At 42.0% G+C, this 19,813-nt stretch overlaps 1 protein-coding gene across 6 annotated transcripts in view; it reads left to right on the forward strand.

Moving 5' to 3' along the window:
- sema5ba (sema domain, seven thrombospondin repeats (type 1 and type 1-like), transmembrane domain (TM) and short cytoplasmic domain, (semaphorin) 5Ba) overlaps window positions 1–19,813 on the forward strand; it is a 395,686-nt gene that overhangs the window by 369,809 nt on the left and 6,064 nt on the right. For 5 of the 6 annotated variants that reach the window (XM_069934791.1, XM_069934796.1, XM_069934792.1 and 2 more), the window contains 4 exons: window positions 8,788–8,937; window positions 9,762–9,800; window positions 12,964–13,172; window positions 14,225–14,290. In XM_069934791.1, the coding sequence (XP_069790892.1) occupies window positions 8,788–8,937; window positions 9,762–9,800; window positions 12,964–13,172; window positions 14,225–14,290 (464 nt within the window). The remainder of the gene's footprint in view (window positions 1–8,787; window positions 8,938–9,761; window positions 9,801–12,963; window positions 13,173–14,224; window positions 14,291–19,813) is intronic. The other variant, XM_069934794.1, reaches the window with a different exon arrangement.

The raw sequence follows: 19,813 nt of genomic DNA on the forward strand, positions 1-19,813 counted from the left end.
AATATGGTCACCTCCTCAAAATACTCCATCAGGCTTGGGAGGGGAGATCTGCCTTTCAGAAAAGCATGCTAACTGTCCCTGATCATACCATGATTCTCTAAATGCCCATAGATCCTATCTCCAAGAATCCTTTCCAACAACTTGGCCACTATAGATGAAAGGCTCACTGGTCTATAATTACATGAACTTTCTCAACTACCTTTTTTGAACAAGGGACAGCATTCACCATCCTCCAATCCTCTCGTACCATTCCCGTGGATAATAAGGACATGAATCCTAACCAGAGGCTCAGCAATTTCCTCCCTCAGCTCGTGGAGCAGCCTGGGGGATATTCCATCAGGCCCTGGGAACTTACCTGTCCTAATGCATTTTAACTGCTCCAACACATTATTTCTCTTAATATCAACATGCTCTATAACATTTAACCACCAATATTATCCTCACTGTTGTCAAGGCCTCTCTCCTTAGTGAATACTGAAGAGAAGTATTCATTGAGGACCTCACCCACTTCCACAGCCCCCAGGGACATCATCCCACCTTTTTCTCTCATCAAACCTACCTTCACTCCTGTCATCTGTTCTTTAAAAAAGTGAAGAATGCCTTGGGGTTTTCCTTAGGCCTTCTCATGACCCCTTCTTGCTATTCTCATCCCACTCCTAATCTCCTTTCTTACTACCTGATATTCCTCAAGAGACCTATCTGATCCTTGCTGCCTAAACCTCATGTATGCAGCCTTCTTCCACCTGACTAGATTTTCCACCTCTCTTGTCAACCATGGTTCCTTCACCTATCATTCTTTCAGTGATTTTTGCCCTCTTTTTCCCCTTCACCTGCCAACACACCACACCCTCAGTTCTAGATATTCCTGATCTCAAATTCAAAAGAAAAATCACATGTAGTCTATCTGGAGTTCCCCTTCTCAGTCAGCTAATGAGCAGACTCATGGCAGGCGCAGGGCCATTCACTGCAGATGGCTTCACTCCTTCTTAATCCAAACCTTGTGATGGCAACTTCTCTTTTCACTTGGGTTTAACACTTCCAGTTTTGCCAGATGAAATTAATGAAATGGACTCAACCCTTCCCCATGGGTGGAGTTCAATGGCCCATCCTCAATCGATATAGAAATCTAGTAAATGACAGAGAGAAACCTTTCACCCCTAGAGTTGAACAATATGCAGACCTCAGCAATGCAGGGAGAGTTACTTGACTGACTTCCCACCCTGTTCTTTATCACCCAGCATTTGATGTCTGATGAACATGTGAAGTGCAAGTAGTAATTGGTCACTTGGTCTCTGAAATCTTCTCTGGAGTCTAATAAGATCACGACTGGTCTATTTAATTTTAATTAAATTAATTAACAAAAATACCACAGGATCTAATAGAAATTTCACTTTCAAAACAACTTCTAGAAATTCCTTGTTTATTCCAAAATGGTTTCACTGTCTCACATAATCAAATAGAATGTTTAAAAAAACCTACATCCTTGTGGCACCTAAAGCATAAATCCGAAGAAATAAAATTATTTTTCTGGAGTTAAATATAATTGATGAATAAAATTGTAATGAACCAATCGATAGTTTACATTTACAATTTTAGTCATACTATCCTTACATAAATTCATCCAATCATCCTGAGAAATAAGTATACCTAAATCTTTCTCCCATTTCAATCTAGATTTCAAATTGCCTTTTTGAGATTGGCATTAGCTGTGGCCAGAAAATGTTTGGCAATTACTTGGAAAAAATTAGACTGGTTTGAGTATCCAAAGATGGCAAATGGAGTTGAGTTCTTGTATTCCATTGGAAAAGATAACATATAATTTTTGTGTTAATTATCTTTTTTATCATAAAACTTGGAAACCAATTATAGACCAGTGAGCCTTTCGTCGAGAGTGGCCAAGCTGTTGGAAAGGATTCTTGGAGATAGGATCTATGGGCATTGAGAGAATCATGGTATGGATTATATAGGATTGAATTATTGAATCCCCTTCCTGCACATAAGTGGTGTTGCTCCAAACCATGGTAATTAACTGATGAATTTTTCTCTTTCTTTTTTCCCTTTTTTGGGGTAGATTAGAGGGAGTGGGTGGGTTAGGGAAGGTGGATGGGGGGCTGCAGGGGATTAGTTTTCAAGATATATGCATTTGTGTTTTTTTGTTTTATTCATTCATTGTATGTTTTAACACTTGCATCATTATTCAATAAATAACATTTTTTTAAAAAAGATCATAGCTAGCCTGATTGTAACTGCAAATCTGCATTTCCATTTAGGTATGGAGTCATATAGCTTATTTCCGTCCAACTCTACCACCATCCCACCTCCCCCCCAGCCTCCAATGCTTCAGGGAATAAAGACCTTTCCTTTTCAGCCTCCCCTGTACATTAAGTCCTATAACTTGTCATAAGACCATAGAACACCACAGCACAGCAATAGGTCATTCAGCCTATCTACTCTGTGCTGAACCATTATTCTGTCTAGTTCCTTAGACCTGCACCAGGACCACAGCCCTCCATAACCCTCCCATCCATGTACCTATCCAAATTTTTCTAAAATGTCAAAATCAAGCCTTTATTCACCATTTCAGCTGGCAGATCGTTCCACTTAAACATTTTATCTGCCTGACATTCTTTATTCCCACTTACTTCTCCATTACCTATTTTGTTTTGCCTTAAAGAGTTTGCTTCCATTGCTCTTAAGGAAGAGAATTAAAAAGACTTATCTCTTTCTGACAGAATTCTTTCTTAAATTGACATCCCCTTATTATTAAACAGTGGTTCTAGATTCTCCCTGAAGAGAATAGATTCTCTCTCCTTATCTATGGTGTTCTATGGTTCTATGACTTAAATGTGTGACCCTTATTCTGAAACAATGCCCCTGGTTATAAATTGCCTCATGAGGGAAAATGTTCTCTCAGACCTGGTGCAAACCACAAACGTGCTGGAGAAACTCAGCAGGTCACACAGCATCCATAAGAAATAAAAAGCAATGAATGTTTCGGACCTAAAACCCTCCATGTCAGGAATGTGGAAAAACAGACACCTGAATTAAATGGTGGGGGGAGGAGGGGAAGGGGGAGGAGCACAAACTAACAGATAAGAGATTGTGGCAATATTAATGTACCTGGAATACACACAATCAAAAGAATTCATTCACTCGTTCTTCAGTAATGGAGTCAACCCTCTTTATTTTTCTCAGCCTCCACAACCTCCTCTTCAATACACCACCCAGCCAAACACCCTGACATTTCATTGGCTCTTCGCCACATGGGTGATCTCAGTGCTCTCAGTCTCCTCCTCCTGCATCCGCACTCCATCACAGTGCACGCAGCCCCTGTTCTGACCCACGCATGCACACTACCACTCCTGCGCATTGCACCGGATTCGTCATCAGCGGCCACTGACACTGCTCTCAACACGGGAAAGTAGGTAACAACAAGGTAGTAGGGGGATAGAGGGGGGAGAGAAAGAAGCTGAGAAGTGAGGGGGAGAGGGCAGAGAGATAAGAAGAGTACCTCCGTTAGTAAATGAAGCTTTTTCCACTGAGGCTAAGTGAGAAAACATGGATTAAGGAGGAGAACTTCACTCAGAACGTGGTGTGCATGTGATATCATGTATGTACTCTGACAATAAATCTGAAATCTGAAGAATTTAGAATCAGTATTGTCACGAACATGTCACAAAATGTGTTGTTTGTGGCAGCATCACAGGTGCAAATATTACTATAAATTAAATTTTTCAATAAATAAATTAGTGCATAAAGAAGAGAAAGTGAGGTAATATCTGTGGTTAATTGTCCATTCATAAATCTGATGACTCAGGAGAAGAAGCTGTCTTTGAACTGTTGGGTGCTCGTCTTCAGGCTCCTGTACCTCCTTCTTGATGGTAGCAGTGTGAAGAGGACATGGCTTGGGTAGTCAGGGTCCTTGAGGATAGAGGTTACTTTCTTGAGACTCCATCTCTTGTAGATGAAGGAAGGAAAGGGAGAGGGGAGCTGGAGCAAAGGAGAAAGAAGAGCGAGGGAAAGAGAAAGACTGGGGGAGGGGGGGTTAACAGAAATTGAAGGTCGATATTGATGCTGTCTGGAAATTGATGCCCACTGAGATTTAATATAAGGTGTTGCTCCTCCAATTTGCAGGTTAATAAAGTGTGTTGGCCCTTCTTGAAGTGAAGAAACACTTTACAAATTTCAATTATATCTTCTTTTGCTTCGTGGCCTGATCTGCTCTGAGGGCAACAGCTGACCATGATTCATCACCACACTTAGAATTAGTGGACTATCTAGTTCCTTGAGACCTGTTCCAACATCCAGCGAGATCATGGCTGTTCATAACAACATGATAGATGAGTGTGATGGTTTAATTGTGTACTGACTTCAATGCTCACTGTTCCTGCATTTCTGATCTAAGGTTACCAAAAGTCAGTCATGTGATCCCATCGTTCTATAGCCACTGTCCAGAAATTGAACCCCAGCACTCTAGGTATTGACTTCAACAGAGACCTGGAATACTGTGAATTAATAGCTGTAATGCTTCTTAGTCGAAGTATGTCATTAAAAATAATTAGATGCTTTTCCAAATTGCCCTTTCTAATTAAGATTTATGTTCAAGAAACTCCCCTCTTATACCTGCTGTGAAAGGCTTATAATTGGATAAATGGATACCTCCCTGCATATTTTTTCTCTTCAGAAATTATAATCCAGCCAGCAGTCCTGCTGCCAAAAATCAATTCTGATTAACTTCTGCACCACAATCCTGAAGTTGGTACTTTTACTCCAGTTGAGCAAGGTTTGATTGCGAAACAGTGGCAAATGGTGACAGGAGAAAAGCTGGATTTAAGAAATTGTTTCTGTATCTTCAGCTAGCAATGGTTTCTGTTAGCCTACTTCCCATTCTCCCTGTCTTTCCCATCACTCTGTCTTCATTCCTCCAGCTCTCCACCCCCTTCCCTCTCCTTTCACAGAGCCATCCCCATATTTGCTGGTGTGCCTTCCCACCCGTATCCACCTATTTACCTCCTGCCTGTGGGACTGTGCTCCTCCATCTGCCGCTCCCTCTCCCACCAATTTTGTATGGGTGTTTGACAACATTTTGCTCATTCCTGGATGAGCTCAAGACTGAAATGTTGGTTGTGTGTCTTTATCTTTGCTATATAGAGTACACAACTTGTCCTGCTGTGTTTCTCCAGCATCGTGTTTTTACTTCAATCAGAGTATCTGCAGACTTTGGTGTTTTACTCCCATCTACAATAGGAAAAGGATTAAACATAGTAGTATCTCAACTCTCTGTTTTCTTTTCTTGACCAAATGCCTCTTTATATTTGTTGGAATTTCTCATTAGCTAATTATCCTCCACTTGTTTGTCTATTTTAATTTTCTTCTTTATTTTCTCTCACTGTCGCTCTCTTGCTACCTCTCACTCTTACTCTTGCTTGCACTCTCTCTCTTTCTCATTTTCTATCACTATTTCCATTATTCACTCTGTCTGTAATCTCTGGCAACAGAATTCACAGAACCAGAAAACATTACAACACAGAAACAGGCCCTCTGGCCCTTTTAGTCTGTGCTGAACTATTATTCTGCCCAGTCCCACTGACTGCACCCAGCCCACTCCTCCATATCCCTTACATCCGTGTATTTGTCCAAATTTTTATTAAATATTAGAATCAAGCCTGCATTCACCACTTCAACTGGCAGCTTGTTCCACACTTCCACCACTCTTTGTGTGAAGAAATTCCCCCTAATTTTCCCCTTAAACCCTTCTCCTTTCACACTTCACCCACGTCCTCCAATTTGTATCTCACCTACTCTCAGTGGAAAAAGCCTGCTTGCACTTACTCTCTCTATACCCCTCATAATTTTGTATACCTCTATCAAATCTCCCCTCATTCCAGGGAGCTCCAGGGATGGAGCTCCAGGCATTATTATTAATAATAATAGTGAGTTTATTGTCATATACATTGTACAATGTGTACATGTACCAAAATTGTTATTGCTACAGCCAGACAGGTATTGTGTAATAAAAATAATGATATAAACAACTAAATCCCCAAAAGTATACTTAAATGAATTAAGTTCAAGTTTATCCGATTGCAGAAGTATAACCCAACGGAACATCCTTCTCCTGTCCTCAGTACAAAAACATGCAAACTCATGGACTAGATATTACACAGATGCAGACAAGTGATACACATGCAGAATAAATAGACATTTATAAAAAGATATAAATATTATTTAATAAATAGTAGAGTCTCAGAGGGACAGCTTGAACAGTTCACTAGTTGTTCAGCAGTCTCACTGGTGTGGGAAGAAGTTGTTTTTCAGCCTGATGGTTCTGGCTCTGATACTCCTGTATCTTTTTCCTGACGGGAGTCGCTGAAAGATGGTGCATGCTGAGTGGAAGGGGTCCTCTTCAGACAACAATCCCGGTAGATTAGTCGATGGGGGAGGGGGGAAGGGAGACCTCAGTGATAATTTCAAATGCTCTTATGGTCCTGTGGATTGACCCCCCAATCCAATTCTCTGAAGCAACCATACCACAGTGATAGAGCTCCTGTAAAAATTTGACATGATGCTGGCTAGTAGCCTTGCCCGCTTCAGTCTTCTCAGGAAGTGCAGTCGCTGTTGCGCCTTCTTGATAAGTGAGGAGATGTTGTGTGTCCAGGATAGGTCATTTGTTAAGTGATTCTAAGGAACTTGGTGTTCTCTACTCTCTCCACTGTTGAGTAGTGGAGGGTGGTCATCCCTGGTCCTCCTGAATTCCATGATCATCTCCTTTGTCTTGTCCACATTGAGACTCAGGTTGTTATTCTCCCACCATATCATGAGATTTTCCTCATCTTTTCTGCGGTGCGACAATAAATGCAAATAAAGGATAATATTCACAGTTATCCTCATGCAAAAAAATGACCTTGCAAGAGTGCAGACAGTCCTTTTGGGGTGTCGGAGCAGTCCCTGATGAGTGTAACAAGGGAAGATCTCTCTCTTTGTCTCATTCACCATTTGGCATCTCTGTTTCTAGCTGTCTCTCATGTTCTCTCAGCAGTCTCTATCACTTTCTGTCTTTATTTGCCTCCCTATGGAATCTTTCTAGAGATGCATCTTTGTCTTTCCATGTCTCTGACTGAATGTCTCTGGATATTTGCACACTGATCTCTTACCAGTGTTTATCTTTCTCCTGATCTGTCACTCTCCTTAAGAGCCTGTCCTAAATCTGGTTTCTCGTCCTTTCTCAATCTTTTTGTTTCTCCATTTGTGTTTTCCTTCTCTTCTGAATTGTCCTTTTCCCATTTTTATTAGTTTCATGGAACTGCGGTATTGCTGGCAAGGCCAGGAAATATTGCCCATCCCTAATTGTCCTTATGACTGTGGTGGGGAACTTCCTTCCTGAATCACTGCAGTCCTTGTGGAGAAATATAAAGGCAGGGAGTTGATCATGGCAATGGGTTTATTGTCATATACAGAAATGTAATGGCCAAGTGCAAGGACATTTTTACTTGCTGCAGCCAATCAGTACTTAAGATACACCAGCACAATGGTTGACTTAAATTGGAAAGAGTAATAAATATAAAGGGATAGAGAGATAAATAAATATTCATAGTTAGTTAGTGACAGAAAAAAAGTGGATTTTAATGGTGCAGCAGGACTTGTCGGTGGATTTGGAGTAGACTATGAGGATTGCAGGTCTTTAACCCAATGACGACAGTATTTAAAGAAGTTGGAGCAGTATGGTTAGCATAGCATTTAGCGCAACGCTATTACGTCGCTAGTGACCCGGGTTCAAATCTGGCACTGTGAGTAGGTAGCTTGTAAGTTCTCTTTGTGAATGGTGTGGGGTTTCCCCAGATGCTCCGATTTCCCTCCAGTCCTCCTTTTGCAAAAAACATGGCCTCCTCTCCACTACCATCAACTCGGCCCTCCCCACATATTCTCTATTTCCCATACATCTGCCCTGTCACCCTCCACCTGGGACGCAACAAGAACAGAATTCCCCTTGTCCTCACCTACCACCCCAACAGCCTGCATATCATGCCCTCTGTGACTCCCTAGGCCACTCATCCCTTCCCACTAATTGCACCCTAGGTACCTACCCCTGTGATCGCAGGTAATGCTACACTTGCACCCTCACCTCCACCCTCGCAACCATTCAGGGCTGCAAACAGTCCCTTCAAGTGAATCTGCAAAGATCATCTACTGTGGTCCCTCTGTGGCATCTTCCATATCAAAGAGACTGGATACCGACTGGGAGAACACCTTTGCTCTTGCTGCTACAAAAGCAGGGATCTACCAGTGTCAACCATTTAAATTTCACACACCATTCCCATGCTGACATGTCTGTCTATGGTCTCATATACTGCCAAATTGATACCATCTGCAAATTGGAGGAACAGCACCTCATATTTTGTCTGGGCACCCTCCAACGAATTGACATTAACATTAACTTTTCCAGTTTTCATCACTGCCCCCGTCTCTCTCCTTTCCATTTCTCCTTTCCTCCAGCTCTGCATTCACTCTACCCCAACCAATTCTCTCCAGTCCTCCTATCCGTGGCAACCTATGGGCCTCTTGGCTGTTAGCCATCACTCCTCCCGCTGCTTCCCTCTTGCCCTGCCTTTTTAATCAGGCGCCTGCCTGCTTTTTGCTCATGATGAAGGGCTCAGGCACAAATCTTTGCCTCCTGTGGACACTGCGGGACCCACTGAGTTTGTCCAACACTTTAGTATATTAACGACAATCGCAGCATCGGTAGACTTCCTTGTTTCACATTAAAGGCATGCTCTTGTGTTTTGGCAGGTGGCTGGTCAGTGTGGACAGAGTGGAGCCTGTGTGATGAGGAGAGCACACAGCTCCGCAGTCGCCAGTGTGAGGTTTCCAGTCCAGGAGTGTCGCAGTGTGTGGGGAACAGCACCCAGCATCGAACCTGTCTGTACAATGAAATCCCAGGTAACAGGGTGGTGGGCCAAACTGTGATATCCTGTGCAAGCTTAAGGGACAGACAAAAGTCACCCACCCATCAATCTACCAAATAATGAGATTATAAACTCACAAAGTTCCTAGCACAGTGAGAGGGTTCTTCTGCGAGCAGATTGATAAATTAAAGAGCACAGTTTACAGAGTAGATTGTTACTACGTAAAGAAAGATCAATTAGCACTCGGCAAGGGCTAATTGTGGGTTCATGCAGTAGCCTAATGGCTGCGAGGAAGAAACTCTTTATGCTTGTGCTTTCACACTCGCATGCCTTCTTCCCCTCAGGAGGAATAAGAGAGTGTGCGCAGGATGTGACAGGTCTTTTGGTATGTAGTGGGTGGGGGGATATTTTAGATCCTTAAGATGTCACCAGATGGGATGACATAATCTTTAGTGTCATTTCTCAGCATTGTATGACTCAGTCATGGTTAATTTGTTGCACTAAACCAAGATGTGAATACAAATCCGACTATGAGACCTTTCGAATTTAAAACTAAATAACCAGCAAATTTTAAATACAGCTTCAGAGATGGAAGCTGTTGTCCAATGCTTTGTCAGGACGGTGTGGCTTCAGATCACTTGCACCCTCTGAAATATCATGTAAACCCATTCAGATATTACGTTTAATAAAATAGACATAGTCAGTGTACCTGGTCCAGAAGGATTGCAATGTTTTAAGAAAGAGGAATGATATAATTAAGCTGGAAAGGGTACAGAAAAGATTCCAAGAGAATGTTGCTGAGATTCTGTGATTCGATTTGCTGCTCTGTTAATGCCAACTTTTGCTCCTCTTCCACAGTGATTCAGCCAGCAGTTGGGAGTGACACCAGCTGTGGACGTAAGTCATGACGGTTGTTCTGTGTAAAATACTTAGTGAGAAAGGCTCTGTTGTGACCTCCCCAAGAGACTTTGTGCTGCTTTAAAACCAAATGTTATCAAGTTCAATTTTATTATTATCTGACTGTACATATACAACCAGACAAAACAGCTTTTCTCTGGACCACAGTGCTCACACATACACACACACAATCCACAGCACATAATAATCACATATTTACCTAAAGATATAATTTTAACTAAATATACAGTGTCCTCCACAATGTTTGGAACATAGGCACATTTTTCCTTTATTTGTCCCTGTACTGCACAATTTTAAATTTGTAATCAAACAATTCACTTATGAATAAATTGCACGTTCCAGACTTTATTCAAGGTTATTTGTGTACATTTTGGTTTGACCATGTAGAAATTACAGCACTTTTTTACACAGTCCCTCATTTCAGGGCACCATAATATTCAGGATATATTAAAGTAATCATGTTTAGTACTTTGTCGCATATCCCTTGCATGCAATAACTGTGATTCTATAGGACGCCATAGGTGCTCTGTGGGTAGTCAGGGTTTACTTAAGAAGGTATGTGGGTGGAAAGAAAAAGGTTGAGAACCACTGGTCTAGGATTGAAGGGTGTCCATTTAGAAATGAGATGCAGAGGAATTCCTTTAGCCAGAGGGTGGTGCATCTGTGGAATTTGTTGCCACAGGCAGTTATGGAGGCCAAGTCATAGGGTGTATTTAAAGCAGAGATTGATAGGTTCTTAATTAGCTAGACCGTCAAATGTTATGGATAGGGGGCCGGGCTGTGGAAAATAGATCAGACCATGATGGAATGGCAGAGCAAGCTATATGGGCTGAATAGCCTATTTCTGCTCCTATGCGTTATGGTCCCATGGTCTAATTTTTAACAAAACATGAATTATAAACTGATCCAACAGCATTTTAGCATGAGCATTGCTAGCAGAGTCTATATTTATTGCAATCTTTAGTTATTTTTGAGTCTCTGAGAGAGCATTGGAATGTTAACATTTTTGCCAAGATTCTGGGGTCAAGTGCATTGGTAGACCAGACTCTCAGGACATTGGAGCAGCTGGTTGATTTGGTGGTTTTATGATCACAATTACTGATATCACTTTTTAATTCTCATTTTATTTCATTTCTTAAAAATAGGGCAGCGAATTCCACAGATTCACCACTCTCTGGGAAAACCAGTTCCTCCTCATCCCCTCCCTAAATCTACTACCCTGAATCTTGCAGCTATGTCCCCTAGTTCTAGTCTTCCCTACCAATAGAAACAATGTACCAACTTCAATCTTAATTATGCCTTTCATAATTTTATATGTTTCTATAAGATCCCCTGTAGAGTTTTGAGAGAGATAGCACAGTGTAAGTGAGGAAAGTTATATAGAGGACCAAGAGACAACACTGTGTATCTAAGGAATATAGAACCATAGAACACTACAGGAGAGAAACAGGCCTTTTGGCACATCAAATTTGTGCCAAAGTGTTATTCTGTTAAGTCCTATTGACTTCCATCTGGACCAAAGCTTTCCATATCCCTCCCACCCAATTTTTTCTTAAATGTTCAAATCGAACCTACATTCTCCATTTCAGCTGTCATCTCATTCCACACACACACACACCACTTTCTGAGTGAAGTTCTCCATTATGCGTAACCTTTCATCCTGAATCCATGTCCTCTAATTCTTTTCTCATTTAGCCTCAGTGGAAAAGCTTGCTTGCATTTACTCTATCTATACTCCTCATAATTTTGTATGCCTCTATCAAATCGCCCCTCATTCTTCTACGCTCCAGGAAATAAAGACCCATCCCTGTAACTCAGCTCCTCAAATCCTAGCAATACCCTTGTAAAATTTCTCTGTGCTCTTTCAGTCTTATTAATAACTTTCCTATAAGTAGGGATGCCTGGAATGTCTTGGTGGTATTCAGGCTGAAATATTAGGGGAAATTAAAAGACTTTGACAGGCACATGGATGAAAGAAAAATAGAGGGTCATGAGGTAGGAAGGGGTGAATATTTTTAGTCGGAATATATAGGCCAGCACAACATCAGGGCAGAAGTTCCTGTACTGTGCTGTTATGTTCTATGTTCTAAATCTATACACAATGCTCTAAATTTTGCCTCACCAATGTCTTGTACAATTTCACCATAACATTCCAACTCTTATAATTCAATACTTTGCTTCATGAAGTCCGACGTGCCAAATGCTCTCTTTGTGACCCTATCTACCTGTGATGCCACTTTCAGAATCAGAATCAGCTTTATTGTCATGAACATGCATCACAAAATTTGTTGTTTTGCGACAGCAGTATTGCACAGAACAAGTTGCAAAATTACTATAAATTACAATTCTGTAAATGCAAGACTTAAAAAAAACCCCTACCATTTACTGTGTATGTCCTACCTTGGTTAGACCTCCCAATGAGCAACACCCCACACTTATCCGCGTTAAATTCCAAGTTTAATTTGAATTTAAACATACAGCACAGTAATAGCTCTTTCAACCCATGAGCTTGTGCTGTCCAATTACAGTATGGCCCCTTATAGTGCGATCATTGAGGTCCATAAAATCTCATCGCGAAAAAAGCAGGGACGAGCTAAATTGGGGTTTCAATAAATCCCTGCCGGGAGCCCGACATCCCCGCTCCTGCCTGGAGCCCAGCGCCCGAGTCCAATGACTCATCACGTTATATCAGAATTCGCATTAAATTGGGGCACGTAAAATCAGGGTTACTCTGTACACCCAATTGGTCTGCACCCCCAGTATGTTTCGAATGGTGGGAGGAAACCAGAACCCCTGAGTAAAACCCAGGGAGACACAGGGAGAATGTACAAACTCCTTACAGATAGCACAGGATTCAAATCCCTGTCTCGATTGCTGGCACTGTAACAGCATTGCGCTAACCACTATGTGTATTAGTGAGACCACTTTATACCAGAGGGATATTATACAGAAGTAGGACAGGCAATAATGCCTCCCTGAGAGATTTTTATACAGGAAGGATCTTGGTGTCACTGAGGGATGATAATGCCTGTTACAGATTGAGGGTGCGGTGTTATTATGCCTGTCTTTGTGCCAGTTAGTTTATAAGCTTTTGGATTATAGGTCCCAGCTGTGCTAAACATCTAACCATTTGCCCAATCAGGCTACAGCATTTATCACCTGGTGGCCACTGGACTCTCTTCCTTCCTGGGCACAAGTCTCATCACCCTGCTGATCTACATATACTACCAGCGATACCACAGGCAATCTCAGGAGTCGACAGTCATTCATCCAAGCACTCCCAACCACTTAAACTACAAAGGCAGCAGTCAGGCAAACAAAAACGAGCTCTACAATCCAATGGAAATTAAGGTAAACATCAATTTACAGTCTGGCTCTGTGAGTGTGGCACTCTTCTCTCTGGGTAAGAAGACTGTGGTTACAAATATCATGTGTATTCATAATCATCAAATTTTTTGGACCACTTTTTCAGGCCAAAAAAGGTGGGGTCGACTTTTACACGGGTCAAACTTTTGACCTTGGTAAATATCTGCATTGTTCAACGCATCGGATGGTCAGGACCAAGTGATAAATCCATGATTGAGAGATCAGGAGCTTGGATGGGTGGGTGACCGGAGCGCTGGGAGATTGGATGGGCAGGTTGCTGGGGCAAGGATCTGCAGTTGGGAACTCAGATGGATGGGCGGCCGGGGTGTCAGCAGCTCCAGTGGTCAGGTAGTCAGGGCGGGGGTCTGCTGTTGCGGCAAGGGGAGCTCCAGTGGGCAGGTGGCCAAGGGGAGAGTTTGCAATTGGGGCATCAGGAGCTCAGATGGTTGGTCAGTCAGGGCCAAAATAGGGAGGGGGGGGTGTCAACTATTACACAATGTCGATGATTCCACGAGTATATACTGCACCTCTTCAGAGATTTGAGTACCAAAGTCTAGCTCCAACACAGCAGTGATTAACAGTGACTCTGTCTGCATTTCCATCAGTCAGATGTAATGCTACACCTTGACCTTGCCTGTTCTTACCAATATGAGTGAACTGCAGCAGTTAGTGCTGCTGCCTCAAGCCTCCAGCACATCTTGGTTTGATTCTGTCCTCTACTACTGGCTGTGTGGAGTTTGCAAGTTCTGTCTATTGTTCCTGATGCTCTGATTTCCTTCCACATTACAAAGAATTATTGATTAATTACACGGGGTGACACATTTTTTCTAAAGATTTGCTTCCTGAAAAAAAATTGGGGATTATGATAGACAACTTCAAACTGAACTCAAAGATCATTTCAGATTTGCTGTATCAGTAAGGAAGTTGGAGAAATGTCAAATGAATGTATTGAATTTAAAGACGCTTAATGATCCAACATATTGCGTTAGTTTGAATGATCTAAAAATGTTTTTTCACTGATTTTCATTTGTACTCAGCATCTGATGCCTCTCATATCAGTGTCCAACAAGAGTCGGCCAACACTGATGGATTCACCTGCCCTGGTACTGCTTTTCCATGGTCACATTGTCCTGGTGAATCTTTTCACCATGTTCATCACTGACCGCACTAAGATCAGCAGGGAAGTCCTAGTGCGAATGCAGAAAATGAATTTTCAATGACATGTTGCATTTTGTGGTTTTTCATGATTGAAGCATGTTAAAAATATGACAGAAAATCACAAAAATAGGTTATATCTCAAAAAGCATACAAAAATTTTCAGGTGATTTTCATGATCAGCAGTCCAAAATCCAGAAAAATACTCTCAAAAATGTACAGGAAACAAAATCTTCATTGTCCAGTGTTATCTTGAATCATGGTGCATGGAAACAGGCCCTTCAGCCATCATGTCCATGCTGAACACGGTGCCTGTTCATCTCATTACCATAGTAAATAGTAATTGCATTTGGCTGGATTAGGCCCATATACCTCTAAATCTTTTCTATTCATAGTTACCCGTCTGAACATCTTTTAATCGCCATAATTGAACACACTTCTTCCTGCAGTTTATTCCATAACCTTCACCACCTTCTGTGGAAAAAAAACCCCTATAAATCTTGTTCCCCTTTGCCTTCAGCCTTTAGTTTTTAACCCCTTTACACTGAGGAAAAAAATCTGACTGTTGACCAAAAGCTTTTTAAGGCATTGATCATGTGGATGCCCAAGCCTTTTTCCCAGGACTAAAGTGGCTAACGTGAGTGGGCAAAGATTTAAGGTGCTTGGGAGTAAGTACCGGGGGGGGATATAAGAGGTAAGTTCTTCACACAGAGAGTGATGGGTGAATGGAATGCACTACTGGCAACGGTGTGGAGTCAGGAATAATAGGATCTCTTTAGAGGCTATTAAATAGGTATATGGAACTGAGAAAAATGGAGAGCTATGCAGCAGGGACATTCTAGGGAGTTGTTAGAGTAGGTTATTAGGTTGGCACAACACTGTGGGCTGAAGGGCCCATACTGTGCTGTAGATTTCTATGTTCTACATTTATGCCCCTACCAATTTTGTTTGGTTCTTAATATCACCCTTCAATCTCCCGTATTCTAGGGCAAAATGTCTCGCCTATCCAGTCTCTCCTTATAACTCGCACCCTCCAGTTCTTGTAACATGGTCATGAACTTTTACTGCACTCTTTTCAGTTTAGTGGTACCCTTCCTATAGTAAGGTGACCAGAACTTATGTCATGGTTCACATGCAGTCCTGAACAGCTGTAACATGATATCCCAACCCCTGTACTAAATACCTGACTGATCTCTAGTGTGGGTGTCTGGGGACTGTATGACTATGTGGGAGAAGAGGATTATCCCAATTGTTGACTTCTTTTTATATGATGTAAGGAATATATGAAAGTTTTCTTGCCTGTATTCCCAATGCCCCAATGTTTATGCCTCCATCAAAACTGAGCATATTATTGTACTGTGAGAGCATGGGTGAGCCTGCTTGAATTAAGTGGAATTAATTTGCAAAAGCTATGCTTAAAAAATCCTTCATCATGTGTGGAATGCTTTGGCATCATCTGAGGTTATGAACAGTCTATTGAAATACAAATGGAGAAAATCTGCAGATGCTGGGGTCTAATGCAGTGCACAAAAGTCCTAGAGAAACTCAGCGGGTCACGCAGCATCTGTAGGAAGTAAAAGGGAGTTGGGGTTTTGGGCCTGAGGCCTTCATCAGGAGTGCTGAAAATCAGGAGGAGGGGAGAAAAGGGATAGGAGTACAGGTAAGAGATAATAGGTGGACACAGATTGGAGGGTAGAAGCTGATAGGGGGAGAGAGCAGAGGGACAGTGATAGGAGAACGAAGGGGTGGGGAATTGCAGGAAGGGAGACTGCTGAAAGGGAATATAATTTGCGGGTAGCCTCATCTTGCCATTACGTGAGGCCAAGGACAGATGTGTCAGTGTAGCAGTGGGGTGTGGAGTCAAAGTGGTTGGCTACTGGGAGGCCCTTGCTGTTGCAATGGACAGAACGAAGCTGGCAATGAACCGACACCACTAGTAGGTGAGACAAGAAATAGCCTCAAGATTCAAGTGAGTAGATGCATGACCAAGATGAGGAGGAAATACTTTTCCCAGGTAGTAGTGAATCAGTGGAATTCTCTGCCCAGGGAAGCAATAGAAGCTGTCTCATTTAATTTATTTAAAATACAGATAGCTAGATTTCTGCAACGTAGGAGAATTGTTTTTATTTATTAAATTAAAAAATATAAATTTAGACGTACAGCACAGTAAAAGACCCTTCCGGCCAACAAAACCATGCCATCCAAATTCCCCAATTAATCTACAACCCCTATTCATTTTGAAGGGTGGGAGGAAACCAGAGCACTCAGAAAATGCACAAACACTTTACAGTCTGGACTCACCTACAGGAAAAAAGAATAATTAATGTACTCTAACAATAAATTTGAATCTGAATCAGATTCAAAACTGGGACCCTGGCACTTAATAGCATCGCACTAACCGCTACGCTAACCTCACCATCTATGAGGAAAAGACAGGTAGGTGGAGCTGAGTCCACGGCCAGATCCGCTATGATCTTATTGAATGGTGGAGCAGTCTTGATGGGATGAATGGCCTCCCCCTGCTCTTATTTTTTATGTTCTTGTGACCCAAACAACCCTCCCACCTGTGCCTTCAGAGTCTTTTCCAGCCACCTTTGAATCCAGAGAACTAAAGGCATCAAATAATTCGGGACCCTTAAGAAGTTAGCACACAGGCAGGAACTTTATGTTCACCATGACTGTGTAAGTTGTTTGAAACTCTTTGCTGGCAGTTCTGGAAAAGTTCCCTTTTCATGTGTCTGACAATTTACTGTTTAGAGTTCGAATGATTCTGCCTCTATCACTCCCTTCAGGCTGCGCATGGAGATTTTAACAACTTGCTGCATTAAAAAGATATCTATTCAGTTTTCTCTCTGATTTTGTTTCCAATTATCTTTAATCAGTGTCCTCTGATTCCCAATCCTATTGCCAGTGGAAACAATTTCTTTTTATCTTGGTGATTAAAACCCTCCTTAATTTCTATTAAGTCTCGCCAAGACTAACAGGCCTTACCAATGTCCTCAGACTCTCCTTGCACCAAAGCTAATGGAAGTCATCATTTCAGAGGGCACTGGTCTCCAATGAAAACTCTCTATACCCTGTCCCATCAAACTTAAATTTTAAATTTTATTTACAGCATGGTAGAAGGCAATTCCGGCTATTTAAACCTGTGCCGCCCAATTTCACCCAAATTAGCCTACCTACAACCCTGTAAAGTTTGGAGGGTAGGAGGAAACTGGAGTACCTGGAGGAAACTCATGAAGACATGGGGAGAACGTAAAAGCTCCTTACAGACAGCACCGGACTTTATCCCAGGCCACGGCGCTGAAATAGTGTCGCACTCACCATGCCGCCCAGTTGTGGAAAGTCTTTAAATCTATCGACTATTTGTTTACAATACATAAACATGCTGGAGAAACTCAGCAGGTCACACAGCATCTATATGAAGCAAAGGGCAACCAACATTTTGGACTTGGGCCCTTTATCATATGTTTGTTTATTGTACTCGACACCAGCATCTGCAAACTTTCTTGTGTAACTCTATTTGTCTACAATATAAACAACTGATTATTACCTTATTATACATTCACAATGCAGATTGCTATAATCCATAAAACCCATCAGTTTGGGGACAAGATTAGTTCAGGAATCTTTTGAGAAGTTGGTTCTTAATCAGATAGCGTGGGCCTACAGTTTAAGCAAACCAAATATGGTTTTGCACCTTGATTCTTTCATAACCCTCCTTGACAATCACAAGTAGAAGCAAGGGATAGATGATGCAGGAATCTGGAGCAAGGAACAAATGGTTAGAGGAACCCAGTGGGTCATGCAGCATCTTTGGAGGTCAAATAAGAGGCTGCACGTGCTGGAATCTGGAATGATAAAAAGCTGCTGTAGGTACTTCCAAACCTGCTGAGTTTTTCGGGCAGTTTGCTTTCTCCACAAGCTGAAGCAAACCTTTTGTCATGAACAAGTTGGCTGTGGGCTTTCTCAGCACTGAAAGGAGCCATTCAAACCATCTCCCCTGCTGAGCTTCAAAAGCACTCTAATGTACTTTGAACCGAGATGTCTACTTGGCTGGATTGAATGGACCACCTTCACAGTGCACACACCCCATTCAAGTCTATTTCATCCTCCGCGCCAGTGATCTTCAAGGAATTTTCCATAAGATCAAAAGACATAGGAGCAAAATCATGGGCTGAGCCATTTTCACACTCAGTCCCACTACCTGACCTTCTCCCCCCCCATATCCTATGATGCCCTGGCTAATTAAAAACCTATCAATCACTTCCTTACATACATCCAATGACTTGCCCTCCACAACCACCTGTGACAACAAATTCCACCCTTTAGCTAAAGAAATTCCTCTGCATCTTCAATCCTGAAGCTGTGCCCTTTTGTCCAAGACTCTGCCACCAAAGATTTTTCTCTCCAAAAAGTTCTTTGAGCCAATTTTGGTCCCAAAAACAATAGCCTAGATTATTGTTATTTATGTCCATGGGGCCTTAAGTGCTCCGTTTGTCAATTTTCTAACAGGACACAAATACTTAATTGGCTCAAAAACCCTCTGAGTCTGGTTACCTGTCGATCCTGACCAAATGTGTTGGGTTTGCATTTACCTGCAAGATTCTGTTAGTTTAACTTGTTGATGGTACATTATAGCACCATTCACTATGATAGTATAAAGTCATCAAGCTCCCAGAGGAAGTGATTATAATTTAAAAGACATTTGAACTGGTACATGGATGGGAATGGTTTAGAGCAGCCATTCTCCATCTTATTTTGGCTGTGGTCCACTTAGGACCACAGTTTATGGGCCCCCTTCCCTGTGAAGCAGTCAAGTTTAGTTGGTCTCTTCTGTGTTTTTTCCTACCAACTACATAAAAAAACATTTTAAGAAGTATGATTTCAATCTGTGTCCCCCTCCACCCCCATCTTTACTGTGCGATGTCCCTCAGGGGTGCTGTATGGCTCCCATTGAGAATGGGTGGTTTAGAGAGCTATGGAGCAAATGCAGATAAAAGGGACAAAATGCTCAAAATGGACAGGTTGGGCTGAAGGCCTGTTCTGGGCCATATGACCTTAAATTCCCCAGATTCTCCCACACATCCACACAGTAGGGATTTTCTCATATTTGATGAAGGGTTCAAGCCCAAAGCGTCAGTTATGTATCTCTGCCTTTGCTACATCAAGGACACTGTTTGACCTGCTGAGTCTGTCCAGCATTGTGTGTTCTTACACACACTAGGGATAATTTACAGGGGCCGAATACACTTCCTGCACATTTTTGGCATGTGGGAGGAAATTGGAGGAAATATGAGGGGTTTAGATGGGTGGGCAGCCAACACTTTTGTCCTGGAAAGACAATATTAATTGCCAGAGGACATCTGTTTTAGGTGAGTGGAGGAACATTTAGGGAAGATGTAGAGATATGTTTTAACACACAGAGTGGTGGGTGCCTGGAATGCATTGCTGGGGTTGTTGGTGGAGGC

Source organism: Narcine bancroftii, chromosome 4, assembly GCF_036971445.1.
Source record: "Narcine bancroftii isolate sNarBan1 chromosome 4, sNarBan1.hap1, whole genome shotgun sequence".
NCBI lineage: Eukaryota > Metazoa > Chordata > Chondrichthyes > Torpediniformes > Narcinidae > Narcine > Narcine bancroftii.